This window comes from Meles meles, chromosome 8 (assembly GCF_922984935.1).
Source record: "Meles meles chromosome 8, mMelMel3.1 paternal haplotype, whole genome shotgun sequence".
NCBI lineage: Eukaryota > Metazoa > Chordata > Mammalia > Carnivora > Mustelidae > Meles > Meles meles.
Window position 1 is genome coordinate 111302913 of NC_060073.1, and position 24876 is coordinate 111327788.

General features: G+C 41.0%; 1 protein-coding gene across 3 annotated transcripts in view; it reads left to right on the forward strand.

The window, feature by feature from the left end:
- The window catches only part of ALG9 (ALG9 alpha-1,2-mannosyltransferase), a 96032-nt gene that overhangs the window by 1676 nt on the left and 69480 nt on the right, over positions 1–24876 (forward strand). For 2 of the 3 annotated variants that reach the window (XM_046017156.1, XM_046017155.1), the window contains 6 exons: positions 1083–1217; positions 9529–9599; positions 13897–13985; positions 16225–16360; positions 22694–22781; positions 22953–23058. In XM_046017156.1, coding sequence (XP_045873112.1) covers positions 1083–1217; positions 9529–9599; positions 13897–13985; positions 16225–16360; positions 22694–22781; positions 22953–23058 — 625 coding nt within the window. The remainder of the gene's footprint in view (positions 1–1082; positions 1218–9528; positions 9600–13896; positions 13986–16224; positions 16361–22693; positions 22782–22952; positions 23059–24876) is intronic. The other variant, XM_046017157.1, reaches the window with a different exon arrangement.

A 24876-nucleotide genomic window follows, 5' to 3' on the forward strand; every position in this document is an offset into this window, starting at 1 on the left:
GGACTTTTTACAAAAAAAAAATGTGATCTGTAACTTTTATAAATTTATTTTAAATCAAAATAATACTTTGAGATAATTTTTGAAGATAACTGCTACAAAACTTAAAGGGAAAACAGTAGCTCTGTTCTACTTCTCATAACCAAATCCCAGTCCCTAGAGGTGACTTTCTTTTTCTTTCTTATAACTTTATTTTATTTTTTCAGTGTTCCAAGATCCATTGTTTATGCATCACACTCAGTGCTCCATGCAATACGCCCTCTCCTTAATACCCACCACCAGGCTCACCCAACCCCTTCCCCCCCTCCCCTCCAAAACCCTCAGTTTGTTTCTCAGAGTCCACAGTCTCTCATGGTTCAGAGGTGACTCTTTCAACTTTTTTGGTTATTTTTTCCTGATTGCTAAAATAAAATGTTATTAAATGGTACCCTTGTACTGCTATTTCGTGGTTTATACATATATATGTATATATATGTGTGTATATATATATATATATATGTTTGCTGACTTCCTATTACAGGGAATTCAGAGGTGAAATATTCTGATCCCATTTTGCATTAAAAAATGTTTAACATAGGTAGTTTAAGGAAAATGCTAAGGTTTAGAGTTGCTCTGGGCTAATGAGTATTTTATTTACTTGAGAGGGAGAATGAGTGGTGGGGAAGGAAAGAGAAAAAAAGAGAAAGAGAGAGAGAGAAAGAAGCAGGCTCCCTGCTAAGCAGGAAGCCTCATTCGGGTTCCTGATCCCAGGACCAGGAGATTTATGATCTGCGCCAAAGGTAGATGTTTAACTGACTGAGCCACCCAGGTATCCCTTGGCTAATGAGTATTTAAAAAAAAAAAAAATAAGTAGAGGATAAAATTCAAACTTTTGACATTGACCAAACAATAATCTTGTAGAAATTATAATGTCCTAATATTAGTCAGTATTGGATCATTTTGATTCTTATCTATTGCAAATCTTGTTGAGAATTTCAGCATTTCTGTGTACCTTTGTCTTAATATTTTTGCTTGGAAACTTCACCTGTATTCGCTTAGCAAGGATTTTTGGCCAATTTAACCCTGAATCTGTTTTTTATTTTCAGACACACTACCTCATCTATGGGAAGGGGTTTCAGACTTGGGAATATTCCCCAGTTTATGCGATTCGCTCCTATGCTTACCTTTTGCTTCATGCCTGGCCAGCTGCATTTCATGCAAGAATTCTTCAGACTAATAAGGTAAGGGCAGGAAACCTGGAAGCAATTAGAGGTGATTAAGAGAGAAGTCTCTGGAACAGTTTTCAGAAAAGGACAAAATAGATTTGTAGGTAGGAGAGGACTTTTTGAAGAGTAATCATTTGTTCATTTAACAAACATTAATGGGGCAACTTCATAAAAGTTTAATTCCAGGAAACTTAACATATGGTGCTACATTAGTTTCAGGTGTACAATATAGGGATTCAACAATGCTATATATTACTACGTGCTCCTCAGGATAAGTGTATTTTTAATTCCCACCACCTATTTCATCCATTCCTGCATCCCTGTCCCTTTGGTAACCATCAGTTTGTTTTCTGTAGTTGAGTCTGTTTTGTCTTTTTTTTCTTCATTTTTTTTGTTTGTTTCTTAAATTCCATATATTCCGAATATGAGTGAAATCATACGGTATTTGCATGTTTGCAAATGGCAAGATTTTATTCTTTTTTATGGCCAAATAATATTCCATTGTACGTATATACCACCTCTGTATTCATCTGTCGATGGACCTTGGGCTCCTCGTAATTTGGCTATTGTAAACAGTGCTGCAGTAAACACAGAGATGCATATATCCTTTTAGTTTAGCGTTCTTGTTTTCTTTGGGTAAATACCCAGTAGTGCAATTACTGGATCCTGTGGTAGTTCTATTTTAATTTTTTGAGGAAACTTCCAGGTTTTTCAGTGGCTGCACCAGCTTGCACCAGCCAGTGCACATGAGTTCCTTTTACTCCACATCCGGACCAACACTTGTTTCTTGTGATTTTGACCATTCTGACAGATGTGAGGTGATACCTCATTGTGGTTTTGTGTTTCCCTGATGAGTGATGTTGAGCATCTTTTCATATATGTGTTGGCCCTATGTATGACCTCTTTGGGGAAATGTCTATTCATGTCTTCTGTCCATTTGTTTTTAAAGATTTATTTTAGAGAGCACACACGGGGGAGGGGCAGAAGGAGAGGGGGAGTGAATCCTGAAGCGGACTCCCAGCTGAGGTAGGATCCCAATGCAGGGCTTGATCGCAGGACCCTGAGATCATAACCCGAGCTGAAATCAAGAGTTGGCTGCTTGATCAACTGAGCCACCCAGCTCCCCCGACCTTGCCCATTTTTTAAATTGGATTGTTATTTTTTCCTTTGTGTGAATTGTAGAAGTTTTGTTTTTTTTTTTTAAAGATTTTATTTATTTATTTGGCAGAGAGAGATTGCAAGTTGGCAGAGAGGCAGAGAGAGAGAGAGAGAGAGGGAAGCAGGCTCCCCACTGAGCAGAGAGCCCGATGTGGGACTCGATCCCAGGACCCTGAGATCATGACCTGAGCCGAAGGCAGCGGCTTAACCCACTGAACCACCCAGGCGCCCGAATTGTAGAAGTTTTTTATATACTTTGGATATAAATTAATGGACAGAATTTTGTCTGGTAGGCACTTTGAGTGCTTTGGATGTAACAGTGGCCAAATCCCTACCCTCATGAATTTATAGGTTAGTGGGGGAAGATGAATATTGAACAAGTAATTATAAATGCAGTGGGTCTTATGGAGGAAAAATACAGTGTGCAATAAGACAGCCTATTAGGAGATCCTAATTTTAACAGCGTGCTGAAGGATAATTAGGAGTTAATAGAGACCTAACCTGATTACCTTTTAGAAATTTGACTGTAGTGGGTCTTGGCATGGATATCTATGGGTTTATGCTGTTTGGAATTTACTAATCTTCCTGAATCTTTAGGCTTATGTCTTTTGCCAAATTTGGGAAGATTTTAGCTGTTATTTTTCTGAATACTGTCAGCTCTGTCCTGTTTCTCTTCTCCTGAGATTCCAATGATATCAATGTTAGATGTTTAATTATAGTCCCACAGATCTCTGAGGCCCTATTTTTTAAATATTTTCTCTGTTGATTGAGCAATTTCTAATCTTCTAGTTCACTGATTATTTCCTCTGTCCCTTCCATTCTGCTCTTGAGTCTATCTGTTGAGCTTTTATCTTGATTGTTACATTTTTCAGTTTTAAAATTTCCATTTGGGACATTGGGGAGGGGAGGCGAACCATAAGAGACTATGGACTCTGAAAAACAACCTGAGGGTTTTGAAGGGTCAGGGGTGGGAGGTTGGGGGAACAGGTGGTGGGTAATGGGGAGGGCACGTTTTGCATGGAGCACTGGGTGTTGTGCAAAAAGAATGAATAAAATGGAAAAAAAAAAAAAATTTCCATTTGGTTTTTCTTTATATATTCTGTTGCTTTACTGGAACTTTGTATTTCGTGTTTCCAGTGTGTTCTTAATTGCTCATTAAGCATTTTTACAACAACTCCTTTAAAAGTTCGTCAGATAATTCTAACTTGTGTCTCATCTTGTTGGTATCTGCGGATTGACTATTTTCAACTATTCAGTTTGAGATTTTCCAGGTAATTTTCAGTTGAAATGTGGACATTTGTGGGATTATGAGACTCTGGATCTTATTCATGGGTCCAGCATGCTTCCTCTGCATCTTTGGGTCTTATTGAAGCCTTCTGTTTTGTCTGGCTGCTCTTGATCCCACTCTAGCAGGAGAAAGGAGAGTGTTCTCCACCTTTGTTACTGCCAGGTCGGGGTACAAGTTGAGATTCCTCACTTGGCCTTCACTCCTGTGGGCAGGGTAAGGGTACTTCATTACTGCTAGGGTGGTGTGAGGAGGTGAAGTCCAGAATTATCCAAGTGGTCTCCACTGACAGTACTGGCTTCCTATTGGACTTTTGATGGCTTGGGTGGGAGTTAAGCTCCTCCCCCCCCCCCCCCCCCGCCCCTTTCTGGAGTGCTTTGCTGGAGTAGAGTGGTTATTGTCTCAAGGTTTTCTGTCTTGTTAGGCTACCCCTTTCTTGGTCTTTTGGCAAGATTGACCAGGCTTTGGTTGGTGTTTGCGCTCATTTGCATTTTTAGCTACCAACTTCTTTAGTTCTAAGTCTGGAATATAGAAGGCGAAAGAAAACCCAGGGAACTTAACATTATGTTTTTCCTCTGGTCTTAAAGTCCCTAGGCAGTCTGCTGCTTCCTTTCTACCTTGAATTGTCACAGGTTTACTTCACCTATAATGTCCAGAGTTGTTGGTTTTACAGAGCAGGAGGAAAAGGGAAAAGTATGGCTAATCCATTTTCCATGAAGCAGAAGTCCCTGATGAGAGAACTAGAGGGTGAGTAGGAGTCCTCTAGGTAAGGGAAGGATGGGGTTGAGGGAAGAAAGCCATGAGGCTGGGAAGAGGGCCAGTATGGCCTTGTATAAATAGGCTTGATGCTTAGAAGAGACAGTGAGTGGTGGAGTGGGTTTTGTGAACTTTCTTACTGAAAAGTAGGAGGAGGCCAGATTTATACAACACCTGGTAGGTTCTAGTAAGCAGTTAGACTTTTATACCCCCAAGGGCTTTCTGAAGCCATCCAGAGGTTTTAGACAGAGGAGAGACATGATTGTGTATGCATTTTAGACTGATAAGAAAGATAGCACCTTAGAAAGTGATAGAACTCTGTCTTTCCCTTCCCTACCTAATAGTTAATTTCTGGTTTTTAGAACTTAGAGGTGTACAGGAGAGGTCTTAGTAGAGAAATGACCATATGCAATGCTTAAGCCTTTTGTGTCCTCTTGGGTATCCACTGTCACTTCCAGTTTGACCTGTTCAGCAGAATCCTTCATCTCCTATCGCTCTCTTACATCAGCCACATGAGCAGGAAGCAGAATAGGCATGAGGATTTCCCTTGTTCTTCCATACGGTCTCCTTCCTGGTAAGTTTCTACCAATGGAAGCCAGTAGGAAGCCACTTGACAAGGAGGAATTAGAGTTATCGAGTCCCAGTCCCAGCATCCTCATGCCCAGTAGAGAGGGTGGATTGTTGCTGAAAGAGCGTCTGGTAATAACTGGCACCCCTAGAGATGGTTTCCAACTTCTTGCCACCCTAAAGAAGAATACCTTGGTTTTATCTCCCTATGGATCTTTCTCTGAATTATATATTCAGTGGGATCTGTGTGTCGTGTTTCTCTGAAGGATATATTCAGTGGAATCCGTGTGTGTGTGTGTGTGTGTGTGTGTGTGTGCCTGGTTTCTCTGAAGGATATATTCAGTGGAGTGTGTGTGTGTGTGTGTGTGTATGTATATATATATAGAGAGAGAACTTAATTTCTATTGCCAGATTCCTCCCAGAGTGGCTATCCAACTTTACACTTCTGCAACAATGTTCTGTATTTCAGCCACCTCACATCTCCTGACTTGCTAATTTTTATGGTTCTCATGTATGCGAAATATTTCTCATTTTAATTGCCCTTCTTTGATTACTTGTGAGGTGCAGCATTTTCATTTGTCATTCATTCATTCTTTTCTATGATATACCTATTCACATTGTTTGGCTGTTTTTCAACTGATTTTTCTGGGTTTCTCCTCTGATTTTTAGAAGTTCTCAGTAGTAACCCCTTGTAGGTTTTAGATACTAGAAATCTTTTAGGCTGTCACTGCTCTGTTTTGTCTTTGGACCCTTTGTTGAACAGAAATCTTTAATTTTGTTAAAGTCAAGTCAATTAGTTTTTCACTTAATGGTTGGTGGATTTTGGGTCTTCCTAAAAGAAATCCTTCTTTACCACAGTTCACAAAGATGTTCTTAAGTATTTTCTTAGCTTTTTGGGTACATTGGTGGCTTAGTCAGTTGGGTGTCTGCCTTTGGCTCAGGTCATGATCCTGGAGTTCTGGGATCAACTCCTGCATTGAGCTCCCTGCTTGGCGGGAAGGCTGCTTCTCCCTCTACCCTTTACCCTGCTTGTGCTCTCTTGCTCTTTCTCTCAAGTTATAAAAATGAAATAGTTCATTTTATTTTTTTAAGACTTTATTCATTTATTTGACAGATCACAAGTAAGCAGAGAGGCAGGCAGAGAGACAGGAGAAAGCAGGCTTCCTGCTGAGCAGAGAGCCTAACGTGGGGCTAAATCCCAGGACCCTGGGATCATGACCTGAGCCGAAGTCAGAGGCTTTAACCCACCGAGCCACCCAGGCACCCCCCCCGCCAAAAAAAGAAACATTTTTGAAAAGTATTTTCTTAGCTTTATAATTTTACCTGTCACATATAAGGCTTTAATACCTTTTAATATTTTTAAAAAGAATTTTATTGTTAAGTAATCTCTATTTTTAAGATTTTATTTATTTATGACAGATAGAGAGGGAACACAAGCACAGGGGTGCTGGAGAGGGAGAAGCAGGCTTCCCGCTGATCAGGGAGCCCGATACGGGGCTCGATCCCAGGACTCTGGGATCATGACCTGAGCTGAAGAGCGATGCTCAATGACTGAGCCACCCAGACACCCCTTGAATATTATTTTTTATTAATAGTAGAAAGATGTGGGGCGCCTGGGTGGCTCAGTGGGTTAAAGCCTCTGCCTTCAGCTCAGGTCATGATCCCAGGGTCCTGGGAACGAGCCCCGCATCGGGCTCTCTGCTTGGCAGGGAGCCTGCTTCCTCCTCTCTCTCTCTGCCTGACTCTGCCTACTTGTGATCTCCATCTGTCAAATAAATAAAATCTTTATAAAAAAAAAATAGTAGAAAGATGCAGCTTTATTTTTTGTGACATAGTGAACTGGATTTTTCAGTACCATCTGCTAAATAATCCATCCTTTCTCTTCTGATTTGTAATACCTTATCTATCATACACCTTATTCCCACATGTATGGGTCTGTTTATGTCCTCCTTATTCTAGGTCATTGGTCAAATTGTTAGTACCATATTTTTTTTTTTTAAAGATTTATTTATTTATTTGACAGACAGAGATCACAATTAAGCAGAAAGGCAGGCAGAGAGAGAGAGAGGAGGAAGCAGGCTCCCTGCTGAGCAGAGAGCCCGATGCGGGGCTCGATCCCAGGACGGACGCTGAGATCATGACCTGAGCTGAAGGCAGAGGCTTTAACCCACTGAGCCACCCAGGTGCCCCAGTACCATATTTTTATTATTATGGCTTTGTAGTGTGTGTTAATCTGGTTGATAAATTTTCCACTTTGTCCATTTTAAAAGTTGTACTTTAAAAATCATTTCACATTTGCCCCTCCCCCAAGTGCTGTTTTTTTTTCTTTATTGGAATCCCATTGAATTATATATTAATATGAAAATCAGTATTTTTATAGGTTTGTCATTCCATCCTTAAGATGATGTATTTATCTAATTAGTCAGGTTTTCTGTATCCTTTAATAAAATTTGTAAATGGACCCATTTCAGTCTTACCAAGTTTTGGGAAGCTTAATGCCTACATTCTTCATACTTTTTTGTTGCTGTTATGAAAGGAATCTTGTTTTGCTGGTTTTTTTGGTGGTCATTGCTGATAGGAATACACTGATTTTTGTTTTTTAATCTTAATCTAAATCTCGCTAAATTTCCTTATTAGTGTCCCTGGTGTATCAGGTGTATATCTTGGATTCTCTTCCATCTGTGTAGATAGAGTTTAGCTTCTTCCATTCCTTATCCCTCCTTTTTTCGTGTGTCCTTCTGCACTGACCAACATTTCTAGGTATGTGTTGCGTGTTAATTGTTGGGGCATTGTTGTCTGGTCCAAATACAATTCTTACATTAATTAAGGGTTAATTTTTAGCTATTTTTTAAAAGATTTTATTTTCAATGGGGTGCCTAGGTGGCTCAGTCATTAAGCCTCTGCCTTTGGCTCCGGTTCTGGGATCAAGCCCGTGTAGGGCTTCCTGCTCAGCGGAAGGCCTGCTTCTCCCTCTCCCACTCCCCCTGCTTGTGTTCCCTCTCTCGCTGTGTCTCTGTCAAATAAAATCTTTTTTTGTTTTTTAAAAAGATCTTATTTATCTATTTGACAGAGAGAACACAAGTAGACAGAGAGGCAGGCAGAGAGGGAGGGGAAGCAGGCTCCCCGCCGAGCAGAGATCCTGATGCGGGGCTCGATCCCAGGACACTGGGATCATGACCTGAGCCGAAGGCAGAGGCTTAACCCACTGAGCCACCCAGGTGCCCCCAAATTTTAAAGTAATCTCTACACCCCATGTGGGACTCGAACTTACAACCCCAAGCGACACATGCCCTTCTGACTGAACCAGCCAGGTGCCCCTAATTTTTAACTTTCCAAATGTTTTATACTTAATTAGATGAGGGGTCCTTACATGTGTAGATACTTTGTACTAAAATTATCTGAATTTCTAGCAGCATTTAGAATAGTGCTCAGTGTATATTAGGCTTTCAGTATGTTTTTATTGAAGTAATGAATGAATCTGGCATTTAATGGATTGGTTTATTGAGCTCTCTTTGGAATATTTTGTTCATGGTGTTGAAAAATATGAAGTATTCCTAAGTTACATGCAGTAATCTTAATCATGATATATATTTAGTGCTTACATTCTTTTTTTTTTTTTTTTTAAAGATTTTATTTATTTATTTGACAGAGAGAGAGCACAAGTAGGCAGAGAGGCAGGCAGAGAGAGTGAGAGGGAAGCAGGCTCCCTGCCAAGCAGAGAGCCCGATGCGGGGCTCGATCCCAGGACCCTGAGATCATGACCCGAGCCGAAGGCAGCGGCTTAAACCACTGAGCCACCCAGGCGCCCCTAGTGCTTACATTCTGAAGTATTCAATGCTCTCAGTATGCACTATAGTATGAAAACTATTAAATATAACCCCTGTTATTGTTTTTTAAGTTGATGTTCTTAATTACGAAATTAATCACATTACATGTGTTTGGAAGACAGGAGGGAAAGTATATACCTAAGTCCCGGCAGCCTGATAGAGCCACCTTAACCATTTTACTACATTTCTTTTCAGTCATCTCCTATGCTTCTCATTTCCACAGCTATAATTCTGATGTGTAAAATAATGTGTATTTTTACCTAGTATTGAGTAACTATCTGTCATTACCAATATATTATGGTTGTTTAGGTAATGTTTGTTGAATGTATGAGTTTTATGTGAATTTTTCCACTGTTGCTATAATTGTGAATTTTAAGATCTGTGTAATAGTCCATGAAATACATATGCATAATTGATTGAACCATTTCCCCATCATTGGACGTTGTGTAGTTTTTTTTTGAGCAGTTTTTTCCTAATGTAATACTGCCGCACTTACCATTTTCATGAGTAGAACTAACCTTCCCTGTTTAGTCCAAGTTACTTCTGCGAGCTGGTCTTGTAGAAATAGCTGTACTCGGTCTAGGGGTAGGAATATGTGTGTGGTCCTTGATACATGCTGCTTTTCAAAAGGATTATGCCAATTCAGTGTTATGAATGACAAATGGAGGTGGTTTTTCATCTTTAAGAGTTTTGTTTCTGTGACTTCTGTTTTCTTGCTCTGGGTTTCTTTCAGATTCTTGTCTTCTACTTTTTACGATGTCTCCTGGCTTTTGTGAGCTGTATCTGTGAACTTTACTTTTACAAGTGAGTATAAAACTTTGCTGCTTAAAGTGCTATGGTGGAAGCCCAATATAGCATAAGATTTTTTTTTCTGATCGTAATCAGTGTTTGTGATAGAAAACACTTCCTCGTAGCTCCTAATACTGTATTTGAGGTAGGACTTAAGGATGTCTGGGTGGCTCAGTTGTTAAGTGTCTGCCTTTGGCTCAGACCCTGGTCCCAGGGTCCTGGGATCGAATTCCGTATTGGGCTCTCTGCTCAGCAGGAAGCCTGCTTCTCCTTCTCCGACTCCCCCTGCTTGTGTTCCCTATCTGGCTGTGTCTCTCTATCAAATAAATAAAATCTTAAAAAAAAAAAAAAAGTAGGACTTAAAAATTTTTTTTTTGCTTTATTGACATATAATTGAAATAATACTGTGTGAATTTAAGATGTACAGCATGATTATTTGATAAATGCATATGTCATGAAGTACCACAGTAAGGTTAGTTAACACATCCATCACTTCCCACTTTGTGTGTGGCGAGAACATTTTAAGATTCTCTATTAGCAGCTTCCAAGTACATTAATATTGTATTGTTAACTATAGTCACCATGATGTATACGGGATCCCCCAGAACTTACTCATCTTCTAACTGGAAGTTTGTATGCTTTGGCCACCATCTCCTAATCTTCTGTCTCCTCCCTGTCCTCTGCTTCCTCAGCCCCTGGCAACCACCATTCTATTCTGTTTCTGCAAGGTTGGCTTTTTTTAGATTCCACATGTGAGATGATACAGGATTTGTCTCTCACTGTCTGACGTTTCACTTAGCATAATGCCCTCAAGGTCCATCCACGTGTTGCAAGTGGTAGGATTTTCTTTTTAAATTTATGACTGAATAATATTCTGCTGTACATGTATACCACATTTCCTTTATCCGCTCATTTATAGGTGGACATTTAGGTTGTTTCTGTGTCTTGGCTATTATGAATAGTACTGCAGTAAGCATGGGCCTACAGCTATCCCTTTGAGATAGTGATTTCATGTCCTTAGGATGTATACCCTGAAGTAGGTTTGCTGGATTATATGGTCATTATATTTTTAATTTGTTGAGGAAAGAAGTGGGACCTGATGTTTTGAAACACTGTTGGAGGGGAAAACTTTTAATTATGACTTTCCTTCCTGAGGTGCATTAAGTTCTGTATCCTCATGTAAAGTTAATATATGGGTAACTGGCGTTTCCTGTGGTAGGATTTAGTAGAGTCTTAATTTTGGTTGCAAGATACAGAATCATGATTTACCTCTTCCCCTTGAGCTTAGGTGATAGGAAATTATTCCCATTGTGAGACTGACTGCTCTTACTTGCACTCAGTACGTTGTCTTTCACCAAGTACCTATCGGTTGATTGAATATTAGTGGAAGTATTAAGCATTTAAGTGTTGCAGTAATAAGAGCCACTTTTTTTTACATGTAGCCTAACATGTTAATAATGCTTTAAAAGGTATTTAGACATAATGATTATTATTAAAAATATCCCCACTAGAAAACAGTTAAAAATTTCAGACACAGAAATTCTTTGGCCTTGACTCTGGGTGGCACAGAGAAGGAAGCAAGCTAGTGCTGTCTTTAAGGATTGTAACCATATATTGGTTTTCACATTGGTTAAGGACTGAATGAACATCACCTTACACGATCCCCCGAAAGTTGAGAATTTATTTAAATTTTTCTGGATTGGTAGTGCCCATAGGTATCTTGCAAAAGCAAAAGGGGAGGCTTCTCAAGAGAAATGGATCTTTAACCCAGGTGTCAAAGAATTACTATACAGTTCTAGTAAACAAGAAATTATAATAAAAATCTCAAAATAAAGTACAGAAGCGAACAAGTTGTTGTACATGAGAACCAACAGCAATAATAACAGAAAGCTGACATGGAAGACTTTGTTGATTAGGAATTACTAAAATAAGAACATAAATATATTTGATATTTGTAAATAAAAAAGGAATTTGAAAACATGAATAAGAAACAAGAACCTAAATAATCCATAGAGTGAAAAGGAAGTTAGAGAATGGAAGGAAATACTTACAAACCATAATCTGAAAAGAGGTTCTATTCCAAAATATATAAGGAACTCCTACAACTCAATACCAAAAAACCCCATTAATCTGATTAAAAATGGACTAAGAACTTCAATAGACACTTCTTTAAAGATGCTATACACTTGGGGCATCTGGGTGGCTCAGTGGGTTAAAGCCTCTGCCTTTGGCTCAGGTCATGATCCCAGGGTCCTGGGATCGAGCCCCACATCGGGCTTTCTGCTCGGCAGGGAGCCTGCTTCCTCCTCCCTCTCTGCCTGCCTCTCTACCTGCTTGTGATCTGTGTCTGTCAAATAAATAAATAAAATCTTAGAGAAAAAAAAAAGATGCTATGCACTTAGCCAGCGGGTATTTGAAAACATATACAGTGTCACTGTATTTCAGGGAAATGCAAGTCAAAACTGCAGTGAGCTATAACTTTATACTTGTTAGAATGGCTCTTGTAAAGCCCCCCGCCCAAACCACAAATCGGTATTGGCAAGGATGTAGGATTGGAACTTTTGCACCCTGTTGGTGGGAATACCAAATGGTATAGCCACTGTACAAATTGTATGGAGGTTCCTTAAAAAACTAAAAATAGAACTACCATATGATCCAGCAATCAATTTCTGGGTATTTATCTAAAAGAATTAAAACAGGATCTTGAAGAGGTATCTGCACTTCCATGTTCTTTGTAACATTTTTCACAATAACCAAGACTGGAAACAACTTTAGTGTCCATTGACCGATAAATGGGGGAAATGTGGTATATGCCTAGGATGGAATATTCAGTCTTGAAAAAGAAGGAAATCCTGCAGTGTGTGACAACATGCACGAACCTTGAGGATGTTGTGCTAAGTGAGCTACCCAGTTCCAGATGGACAACCACCACTGATGCCACCTATGGGACTCTAAATAGTCAGACTCGTAGGAGCAAAGCACAGGTTGGTGATTGTCGGGCTGGGTAGAGGGGGAAATGGGAAGTTGCTAATCAGTGGGTATAAAATTTCAGTTGTGTTAGATGAGTAAGTCTAGAGAGCTATCGTACGACATTGTGCAGATAACAGTACTGTATCGTATGCTTAAAAATCTGTTAAGGTAGACCCCCTGATTACCTGTTCTTACCACAATACAATAAAGAAGATAAAAGAAAAATAAGGAATGAGACTATGAAGATAACCCAGCAGATCTGAGAGAGAACCACACAGAACTTCTAGGAATGAAAGCAGAATCGATATTTAACACGCAGTGGTTAATTTGAATGGCTAGACACTAACAAACGAGAAGATTGATCTGAAGAGCTCAGTAGGAATGAAGTACAGAGTGACAGAAAGGAAATAGAAGGGAAATGTAAGGGAAATATAAAGATGTTAAACCCGTATTGACAGATTCAGTCAGATTCTAGGAGATGATAGAGTGGGGAGAGACAGTACTTAGGGAAGTAGTACCTAAGAATTTCCACAATTGATGAAAAAAAAGATGCTAATTCATAGATTCTGGGAGCCTAACATATCCTGAGCTGGATAAATAAGGAATTAGTGAACCACGTAGAACACCAAGGGCAAAGAACTAATAGAATAGCACGAAGGGATGTTAGATTGACAGAAGCCTTCTCAAAAGCCAGAAGATAAAACTTTAAAGTACTCAGAGAAAATGATTGTCATCCTTAATTTGTGTACTCAGCCAAGCCATCTTTTAAGACCAGCAGCTTAGTAAGGCTTTTCAGCTAAAAAAAAAAAAAAAAAAAAAAAGAGGGAGAGAAACCAAACAAAAAGGAAATTTGCCATTAACAGATCCTCCCTAAATGAACTCATGAAGGATATACTTAGGAAGAAGCAAAATTTAGAAAGCAGCTCTGAGATGCGCTGAGGAACCTGAGCCAGCCGACAGTTAACCCAGGGAGGGGTATGTCTGCACAAATGTGGACTAAATGAAGCGGTAATAATTCCTAAGAATGTTAACAGGGTTAAAACCTCCAAGAATGAAGTAGAGAAGACTGTCATTCCTTGGATTTGAGAAGTGTGGACTTAGACAACTTCTTATTAACCCTTCGTGTGTCTCCTCGCCTTTTTGTCTTGTAACTACTATTTATTAAGCAATTCTGTTCCAGACAGTCTTCTGAGCACTTTCCCATGCATTGTCCTCACAGAAGCAGTTTTGTGTTTGACTTTAGATCTTGAGTGTTCCCTGCGATGGGGGCATGTTTTTTCCTTTGATTCGAAATGTCTGTCCTTAAGATTGACTATGCTGATGGTCTTTGCCTTTCTTCTAGGGCTGTGTGCAAGAAGTTTGGGTTGCATGTAAGTCGAATGATGCTGGCCTTCTTGGTTCTTAGCACTGGCATGTTTTGCTCCTCATCAGGTAAGTACAGGGGCAGGTGAGGGTGTAACAGGTACACTGAACTTTCACAGCTGCATTGAAAGGAAGAACTTGTGCAGGCGTAGATTATGTTGAGATAGAATATCAGTAATTTGCAGAGCACTGTTACCTGCGTGATCTTCATCAATCCTTACAGCAATTTTGTGTTAGGGGTAAGACCAATACTTTCTCATTTTTGCAGATGAGGACATGGAAATTGAGAAAAGTGGAATGACCTACTGGGTGTCAGAGAACTCCTAAGTAGTAGAGCTTTCTATTATTGTATTAAAAAAAATTTTTTTAAAGATTTTATTTATTTTTTTGACAGAGATCACAAGTAGGCAGAGAGGCAGGCAGAGAGAGAGGGAGAAGCAGGCTCCCTGCTGAGCAGAGAGCCCGATGTGGGGCTCAATCCCAGGACCCTGAGATCATGACCTGAGCTGAAGGCAGACACTTAACCCAGTGAGCCACCCGGGCGCCCCTGTATTTTTTTTTTTTTTTTTTTTAAACCAGACTGAAAGACATCAGCACCTTCTGCCTTTTCTTGCTGTTAGGGGAAGAAAGACAATTTTGTTATTTTGCTCTTTTTTATGTCTAAAAACCCTGTTCTTTGTGGTTCTGCTTTCTGCCCATTATTTGCAATGTGTTCTATAAAGGTATGCATCCTCTGGGCCTTTTTTTCCTTTTTTCAAATAGTATCCTTAAAGAGAATGAGGATACAACCTTAGAGTGGTGGCTTGCGAGCCGTGCTGCTGTTACACATTTCTGTTCTCTGAGCCATGGTGGCCTACTGCCAAAAGGTAGCCTGTTTCCACTTCTCTGGAAAAATTAAGCTACTAGATGTAATTATCTCAATTTTAATTTGTTTGTGTGTACCAGAATCTAGTATACACACAAAATATACACAAGAATCGTATCTAGCACAAAAGTGTACATTTAACTTCATTGACAGTATCAAAATCTATGTGGTTGTGCAGAGACCTTATGAGAGTCACCGTCCTCAGGGAGACCGTGCTCTCCCTTCCAGGCCAGCAGAGACCTCCGATTCCTCTGTTCCCTTGTCCTCTGCATTGGTGGCTATAACTGACAACTTTGCAGAGAGCATCGGTATTATAGAGCATTTATCTGCGAAGCTTTTACCTTCTGTTTTTTGGTTACTTTGCTACTCCTAAAGTGGATTCTTATAAGAGGGAGATACTCAGGAGTACCTTTAACTTTGTCATCCCAGCCAAGAACGAGAAGGCAGAGAAGTTCAAGGCACCCTTTGATACACAGCCTCTAAAGCCTTTCCTGAGTTTGGGAGATCACATGGCCTGATTGTGGTGCTGGCCTCGTGCCGCTGTTTCTTCCCTAGTGCTCTAGGCGAGGTCGGCTTGTGCAGCCTGGAGAGGCAGATCTGCATTTTTTTTTTAAAAAAGATTTTATTTATTTATTTGACAGAGATCACAAGCACAAGGCAGAGAGGCAGGCGGGGGGTGGGGGGAAGCAGGCTCCCTGCTGAGCAGAGAGCCCGATGTGGGGCTCAATCCCAGGACCCTGGGATCATGACCTGAGCTGAAGGCAGAGGCCTTAACCCACTGAGCCACCCAGGTGCCCCTGCATTTTTGTGTAGAATCACATGTAATGGATCGCATGTTACTGTCACAGAGACCCTAAAAGCACTCAGCCTCTGCTGTTTACTACAACAGAGTGATGCTAGACGGAAGTAACTAAGGGACTTTCACAGCCCGAACTATCTATGCCCGTCGATGAAGGATGCAAAGCGGCATTGCCATCCAATATTTGGCCCTTGAGATGGCTTTCCAGAATTCCTAGGGGGTAAAGGTTAGCGCCAGGACAGTCTCAGAAAACTATCAGAAGATAAACTGCTCCAGAAATAGTCAGCAATGGCTCTAAGTTTCTTGCAGCATATTCCCTGTCTGGAAATATAACCTGGAATTCTCTACATTTTGGACTTAGGGTACAGGCCAGGAGAGGAATGGTGTGCTTGGCATCTTTTAACTAAGGGTGTGTTGGTACCATTAAAAAAAACAAGAGTGAGAAAATAAAAATCATTGAACTTCATTTTTTTTTTTTTTAACGAGTATAACTTCACTGCACAATTCTAATACATTGTTTCTCAAAATATGTTCCTGGTTATTGGTATCGTGTAATGTGGGTACATTTTTAGTAACACCTAATAAACCTCAAACTCTTATCTCCCTCCCCCCTCTTTGTGTTTCCCATTTCTTTCCTTTTTCAGCATTCCTTCCTAGCAGCTTCTGTATGTATACCACGTTGGTAGCCGTGACTGGCTGGTATATGGACAAGACTTCAGTTGCTGTGCTTGGAGTAGCCGCTGGGGCTATCTTGGGCTGGCCGTTCAGTGCTGCTCTTGGGTAAGGGACCAACACAGTTCATCTTCCTTGTGTCCCTGGGCACATAGTAAATCTCTGTGTTAGCTTATCTCCATGTTCTCTGCTTATGACCTAAAGTTACAGGAACGAATTGTGCTTACAGAGCTTATGGGAAATGGAAGAATATTTCTCTTGGTGCATATTGTTGATTCATTCTAATAAGAATAGTGATTATTAAGTTGTATGTTAGTCTGCTGTATGTTAGCTGCTGTTAAACCCCTTATGAACTTTATCCCTATGCCTTACAGCAGCTTTGCAGGAAACATGCAATCATGGGAACTTTATTTTTTATTTTTATTTTTATTTTTTTAAAGATTTTATTTATTTATTTGACAGACAGAGATCACAAGTAGGCAGAGAGACAGAGAGGAAGGGAAGCAGGCTCCCTGCTGAGCAGAGAGCCCGACGTGGGGCTCGATCACAGGACCCTGAGATCATGACCTGAGCCGAAGGCAGAGGCTTTAACCCAGTGAGCCACCCAGATGCCCCAGGAGCTTTATTTTTTTATTATTTTTTAAATATTTTATTTATTAGAGAGTGAGTATGCATGAATCAGGGGAGGAGCAGAGGGAGAGGGCCAAGCTGACTCCCCACTGGGCTTGATCCCTGGACCTTGAGATCAGGACCTGAGCCGAAATCAAGAGTCAGTCGTCTAACCAGCTGAGCTTCCCAGGCTCCCCAGCCATTAGTGCTTTATACATGAGAAAAGAGAGTCTAAGAGGGTGATTTTCCTTTAAGATTCTGTTTGCTGGGGTGCCTGGGTGGCTCAATCGGTTAAGCCACTGACTCCTGATTTTGGCTCAGATTGTGATCTCACAGTGGTGAGACTGAGCCCAGCATTGGGCTCTGTGCTCAGCGTGGAGTTGGCTTGAGATACTCTTTCCCTCTGGACCCAGGCCTCCCTGACCCTGTCGCTGGTGTGTTGTGCACACTGGACCACTCTGTGCTGTGCGTTTCCCACTCAGCAGGCCTAAAACCGGACTTCCCTGCGCTCTCCAGTTCTTGCCTCAGCAGCTCTTTTCCCAAGGGCCGTAGTGTTTCTCACTCCTCCTGTGTTCCTCGTTCCCCCAACTTTTGCTCTAGTCTGCATTGCCTTCACTTCTTACCTGCCCCTCTAGTAATTCAGAAAAATACTGTACTTTGATGTTGAAGTCGTTATAGTACAGTGGCCCCTTGAACAACATGGGGGCGCTGACAGCCTGCGCTGTTGAAAAACCTGCATGTCACTTTAACTCCCCAGGAACTTGACGATAGCCTGTTGTTGACAGAGCCTTTCCGGTAACTTAGTCCATTCACATGTATTTTGTATGTTCTATGTATTATATATTCTTTTTTTTTTTAAAGTTTTATCTATTTATTTGACAGAGAGAGAGAGAGATATCACAAATAGGCAGAGAGGCAGGCAGAGAGGGGGGGGAAGCAGGCTTCCCGCTGAGCAGAGAGCCCGATGTGGGACTCGATCCTAGGACGCAGGACGCGGGGACCATGACTTGAGCCGAAGGCAGAGGCTTAACCCACTGAGCCACCCAGACGCCCTGTATTATATATTCTTACAATAAAGTAAGCTAGAGAGAAGAAAATGTTACTATGAAAAAAAAGAAGAGAAGATACATTTGTAGTACTGTGCTGTATTTATTAAAAACACCCAAATACATGTTAACCCACACAGTTTATACCTGTGTTGCTCAAAAATCAACTGTAGTAGTATATTTTTATTAGAAAAAAAGTTCCAGGGACGCCTGGGTGGCTCAGTTGGTTAAGCGGCTGCCTTCGGCTCAGGTCATGGTCCCGGCATCCTGGGATCGAGTCCCGCATCAGGCTCCTTGCTCAGCAGGGAGCCTGCTTCTCCCTCTGCCTCTGCCTGCCACTCTGTCTGCCTGTGCTCACTCTGAGAAATAAATAAATAAAATCTTTTAAAAAAAAAAAAGTTCCAGTTTGTATGAGGTGAAAAGAATTCTTAATTCTCTTTTCCCCTAGCCTAATCTTCAAAGATAGTCAAGAATACTTTTGTATATATCTTTCCAGAAATTGTTCTTCTGTGTGTAAATGCACACGCATGTACATGTGCATACATATTATAAATTCTTAAATAGAATCATCCTGTAACTGCATATATCTACTTTTTTTTTTTAAAGATTTTATTTATTTATTGGACAGAGAGAGACACAGCAAGAGAGGGACACAAGCAGGGGGAGTGGGAGACGGAGAAGCAGGCTCCCTGCTGAGCAGGGAGCCCGATGTGGGGCTCCATCCTAGCACCCTGGGATCATGACCCGAACCAAAGGCAGATGCTTAACAACTGAGCCACCTAGGCGCCCCTCTTTTCTCTTTTTTTAATAGGATCATTTCTAGGGTTTCCTTATTAAGCATCACACAGCCTTTTGGAGTAAGACACTTTTAGCAGGTGGAATGTTGACCGTCAGCAATGTTAGCAAATGCTGTTTTAGCATGTAGGGAGAACATTCTCGATATATTGTTGAAATAATCTCAGAATGACTTTTTTGTGTTGTAATATTATGTAACGTTTTGTTTATAATATGTATCTATAAAGTCTTTATGCCCTTAATTTAGCAGTTGTACTACTATGTATGTCAAACTAAAATGGGAACCCTACTCTATCCCAACCTTTAAACAAATAATTTTTTGGAGCACCTGGTTGGATCAATCGGTTGAGCGTCCGACTCTTCACTCAGGTCATGATCCCAGGGTGCTGAGATGGAGCCCAGCATTGGCATCTGCAGGGGCCTGGATCCTGCTTAAGATTCTCTCTCTTGGGGCACCTGGGTGGCTCAGTGGGTTAAAGCCTCTGCCTTCGGCTCAGGTCATGATCCCAGGATCCTGGGATCGAGCCCCGCATGGGGCTCTCTGCTCGGCGGGAGCCTGCTTCTCCCTCTCTCTCTGCCTGCCTCTCTGCCTACTTGTGATCTCTGTCAAATGAATGGGTAAAATCTTTAAAAAAAAAAAAAAAGATTCTCTCTCTCCCCCTTCCCCTGGCGTTCTTTCTCTGGTAGGCCTGTTGAGAGGATTAAGATAGTAGAATGAGTTAACAATTCTGGCACATCATCAACACGCAGTAAATGTCAGTGTTGCAAAGCACCACATGTCCTGCAGTTTATTTACAGGAATGTCCTGTGCTGGTGTCACATAGGACTGCCAGAAACCTGAGGTCCTGATGGAGGCAGATTTCTCACTCAGGTAAAGGCATCTGAGAATGCCATACGGACTGATCACCAGCCACTAATTTTCTCTCTTCTGGAGGGCCAAAGATGTCCTACTTTCAAGTCATCCTGGGGTTGCCTGTGTCCAAAGCCCATAGCTGTCCCCTCTGCACGTGCCTGGGAGCTCAGCCGGGGTACTCCCACCAGAGCAGAGGCCACAGGGGATAAACTATATATCTTCTGTGTATGTAGACTTAGATCATTCTTTGGGTTGCATAGCATTCCATTATCTGACCATAATTTAGCCCTTGCCTTGCTGGTAGATACGTAGTTTTCTGGTTTTTGCTATGATGTACAATGCTTCAATGGACCTTTTTGTATATATGTCTATACATTTATGGAAATTTATTTATGGAATAAATTTTTTGGAGAGTTAAATGTATTCTAGAGGATAAGTATTCTAAATTTTCTTAATTGTGCTTTCAAGGCTGGTTTCCCCACCGCCAGTCTTCTATTTTGCATATCATCAAAATATTAAAGATTTTGTGTGAGGCCCTCTCCTATCTTTTCTCCTATCTTTCATTCATCTTGATGATTCCCATATCTTAAATCTGGTCCAGTCATCTCATATATATTAGATATCTCCTTTTCTATAGCTAAACATTTACAAAACTGAGCTCACTATCTTGTGTCTATATCTGTTCTTTTACCTACGTTTCTATCCCAATGAATGGTACCACCATCTACTCAGTGCTGAACCAGGAACCTGAAAATTATCTGTGACTCGTCTCTATTTATTGTACCTCCTGAGTATCTTGACTCTGACTACTCCTCTTCACCTCTGCTCCTGGATTACCATACAGCCTGCTAAATGACCTTCCCATCCCTAGGCTTGATCTCTGGAAATCTGCTCTCCATAATCAAACTAGACTTACCGTCCTGAAATGCAAATATGACTATATCACTCCCTGTTTTGTTTTAAACTCTACAGTAGCTTCCCCATTCCTCTGTGTCACAGAGGCTGGCAATCTGTCACCTGTGGGCCCAGTCCGGTTGGTCTTATTTTGTACAGCCCAAGAACTAAGAAGTTGTTGCATTATAAATGGTTGTTAACAAAACACACACACACACAGAATATGCAGCAGAGACCATATATGCCCTGTAAAGCCTAATAGCCTAAAATACATACTGTTCGGTCCTTTATTTGTTTATTTTTAAAGACTTTAAAGATTTTATTTATTTAGCAGAGAGCAGAGAGCACAAGCAGGCAGAGCAGCAGAGGGAGAGGGAGAAACAGGCTCCCCACTGAGCAGGGAGCTCGATGCGGGGCTCGATCCCGGGACCCTGGGATCATGACCTGTGCCAAAGGCAGTTGCTAAACCAACTGAGCCACCCAGGTGCTCCCTGTTAGGTCTTTTAAATAAGAAGTTTGAACCCCCTGCCCTATGGGTTCAGATTCTAACATGACCCACAAAGTCCTGATCTTCCCTCCTTTTTTACCTCTCTAGCCTTTTTTGTCAGTTCCTCCGTTCCTTTTACTCTGCACCATTGGCAGTGAACTTTGTGAGTTCTTCAAATACCTCTGGGGGGCACGTATTGATTGGTCTCCCTTTAGCCGAGATAAGGGATTTCGGGATGGCTATCAATTGACTGGCATTTATTGAATACTTAGTGTTAGGCACTGCTAACACTTTGATAAAGAAGACACTTCGGGGGGCGCCTGGGTGGCTCAGAGGGTTAAAGCCTCTGCCTTCGGCTCAGGTCATGATCCCTGGGTCCTGGGATCGAGCCCCTCATCGGGCTCTCTGCTCTGCGTGGAGCCTGCTTCCTCCTCTCTCTCTGCCTGCCTCTCTGCCTACTTGTGATTTCTGTCAAATAAATTAAAAAAAAAAAAAAAAAGACACTTCGGTTCCTGCTTCTGGAGCTTACGTTTTAGTAGGAAAGACAGACATTGAACAAGTAATTAAAAGTATGCCTCACTGAAGGAGATGTAGAGATGCCATGGAAATGTGGCTAATTGGGCAGAAAAAAAATGATAATGCAAAGGAAATCAAAATGAAATTTTTTTTTAATTTCATTTTTAGTTTTATTTTTTTTTCCATTTTATTTATTTTTTCAGCGTAACAGTATTCATTCTTTTTGCACAACACCCAGTGCTCCATGCAAAACGTGCCCTCCCCATCAAAATGAAATTTTGATAATAGAATGTGAAAGTTCATATCACAGAAGAAACACCTTGTGATAGCACACGACATTGCTAAATAACAACAGATGGTAATGCCATGTGAATTCAGAGATGGGAGACATTGGTTCTGCAGAGGGGTCAAGAGCAAAGCCTGTAGTTGACATTTGGGTAAGTTCTGTAGGAAGAGGTTGGCCTGGGGAGGGCATTCCTTGTGACTGGAACATGGGTGAAGATTCCGATTAGTGTTCTGGATTTGGAGGTCATGGATATGAAGGTGACTGTTCATGCAAGAGTGCAAGTACCTACCGAGAAAATGCGTGTAGAAAAAGAAGAGGAGAAGTTTGCTTCTGGAACCTAGGACCATGGTAGGGCACAAAAAAAGACATCTGGAAAGGAGCACTTAGGAAGAGGCCAGGAAAGAACAGGAGCCAGGAAACCTAGAGGAAGAAACAGATGCTTTGTGTCAAGTGCTGCAGAAAGACCATGGGAGGTGAAGGTTGTGAAGAGTTACTGGGTCTGGCCGAGAGGAGATTCCTGTTGACCTTAGTCCGTCGCGTGAGCTTGAAGCCAGGCCTTCAGGAAGAAATGGTGAAGGCAACATACATACGCCACTTGCTTGAAGAATTTGAGTGAAAGGGATAAGCGCAAATAGTGTTGGAAGGAGACATAGCAGAACCGACAAATCAAAGTGTGTAATATTACCCAAATCTTTATAAATCATGGAGGAGATGACCATTCATTTGTCCGGGTGGGTATAGGACCACAGGGCACATTCACTTACAATTAATGTATTTTGAATGGCCGTTACACTGTATTGTTGAGAAGACGTCCTCTATCAGCTTTCTTTCCTCACTGTTAACTGCTAGAGACATTTTTTCCTCCTGTTTAGCATGAGGTCTGTGTGAATGACTTGTTTGAGTCTACATTCTAAGTGTTTTCTTTGATTCCCTATTTCGTTTCTCTGTCAAACAGTTTACCCATTGCCTTTGATTTGCTGGTCATGAAACACAGGTGGAGGAGTTTCTTTCATTGGTCTCTGGTGGCCCTAATACTCTTTCTGGTGAGTTTTGATTTTTGTTTTGCTTTAAAGTTGTAGTGAAAGCATACTGATAGGAAAGAGAATATGAGAAATTCATTCTGTTTCTCATTTTGAAGTTTATCCTGTTCGCACTGGGAGCACGTTTCCAGAAGAAAACCCTGCAATTGGTATCTATTTTCTGCTCCGTCTTAGGTGCCTGTGGTGGTCATTGATAGCTACTACTATGGGAAGCTGGTAGTCGCACCAGTGAACATCGTCTTGTATAATGTCTTTACTCCTCATGGACCTGATCTTTATGGTAAGGCCTTAGGGAATCTGGGGAAGAGGAAGAGAGAGCTTCCTTTGCCTGAATTTTGAAATTTCAGCTCAGTTGCTTTATTTCCTCAAGTACAGCATTTATTTGCTGCTAATCTCAAAAGTAAATGACGTTCTGATATAGCACAGTGATGATAAGTAGCCACTAAATATTTCTTCTTGATTAATGTGATTTCTTTCTTTCAAGATTTGAGAGAGAGAGAGAGAGAGCACGTGCGCGCGTGCGCATGTGTACAAGTGAGTGTGGGGGAGGGGCAGTAGGAGAGGGAGAGAAAAATCTTAGACTCCTTGCTGAGTGCAGAGCCTGATGCTGGACTTGATCTCAAGATCCTGAGATCATGACCTGAGTTGAAACTGAGAGTTGGACACTTAACTGACTGAGCCCCTTGATTCATGTGATTTCTGTTAGTCCTGCTGTCATTCTCAGTATGCCATGGCTCTTGATGCTACTTTTTTGGATGAAAAGTTACTTTTTTTCTGTTCTCATTAGAAAACCAATATGATAGCTAAAATAGGAAAATAAAACCATTTATAATCCCATTATCTCCAGATAAACAAGCTGTTGTTAACACCTTGGAGTATATTCCTCCAGAGGTTTTATGGACATGGACACATTTGGTATTACTTGTTCTTTTTAAAATTTGCATTTAGTATCAGGCATCATGGGAGAAAGTTTGGGAAATATGTAGACAAAGCAGAGCAAGTGGTAGAGTCAGCATGAGAGGGTGGGTAGTCTGGCCAGTTTAGGGTTGAGAGGAAAAAAGTGGGATGCCTTTAGTTTGGGGAAGGCAGACTCCATTTTACCCCGCCCCCCGCCCTTACCTCAGCCAGCCCTGAGCCTGGGTTATTTGGCCCCCTAGGGCATTTGAGTTAGTGACAGTTACAGAGGGATGACCTAGAGATCTTCCTGGTCAGATCTGCCATTTTATGAGACTGTTTTTTCATTAAAATAAGTAGTTTCTTTTGGATTAATTTTCAGAAGGTCTTGAAGCATTTTGTGTATATGATCGTCTTGGGGCTCTGCTGTGAAGCGGGTTAATATTACCTCTGTGTCTTACCCGTTTAAGCCATGCCCATCACTTTTCTGTGCCACTTTGCCAACAGAACCAAGAGATTGGATGAGATTTAAAGTAAGCATATGAGTGAGATTTAATTGGGCCTGTTGGGATTTGTGGAGTATTGTCATTGTAGAGGGCCGTAGGTAATAAGTTGAAATTGTGTTTTGTTCCATGACTTGAATTCACAAACCACCTTGTTTAGAGAATAATTGCTGGGTAAAGGAATTTTAATTTTTTTTTAAAGCTTATTTAAGAAATCTCTACACTCCACATGGGGGTCCAGCTCACAACCCCACATCAGGAGTCACACACTTCTCTGACTGAGTCAGCCAGGAACTCCCTAAGTGAAGGAATTTTAAAAGGTGTTACATAAAACTAATGAATTGTTGAACATTATATCAAAAACTAATGATGAACTATATGTTGGCTAGCTGAACATAAAAATAATTAAAAAATAATAAAAATTCTCCTTTAGGGCTAACTCAAGATCCCCAAGGGTGTGAGGAAGAGCTGCAATTTTAAGCTTTTGCCTCTAGATGTCTCCCTTTAGCTACAGAGAGTTGGTATGTTTTTAATTGCCCCTTGTTTTAGTTGCCTTGTAAAATTTTATTTGGTTCTACAAGCCAATAGAAGGAAGACTCCCCTCCTAGACCAAGATTGCACATTAGAAATTGATTTACTGGAATCTGTTGGACGCATAATATCATTTATAAATGGTTGAATAAACGATGTTAATTTCAGCT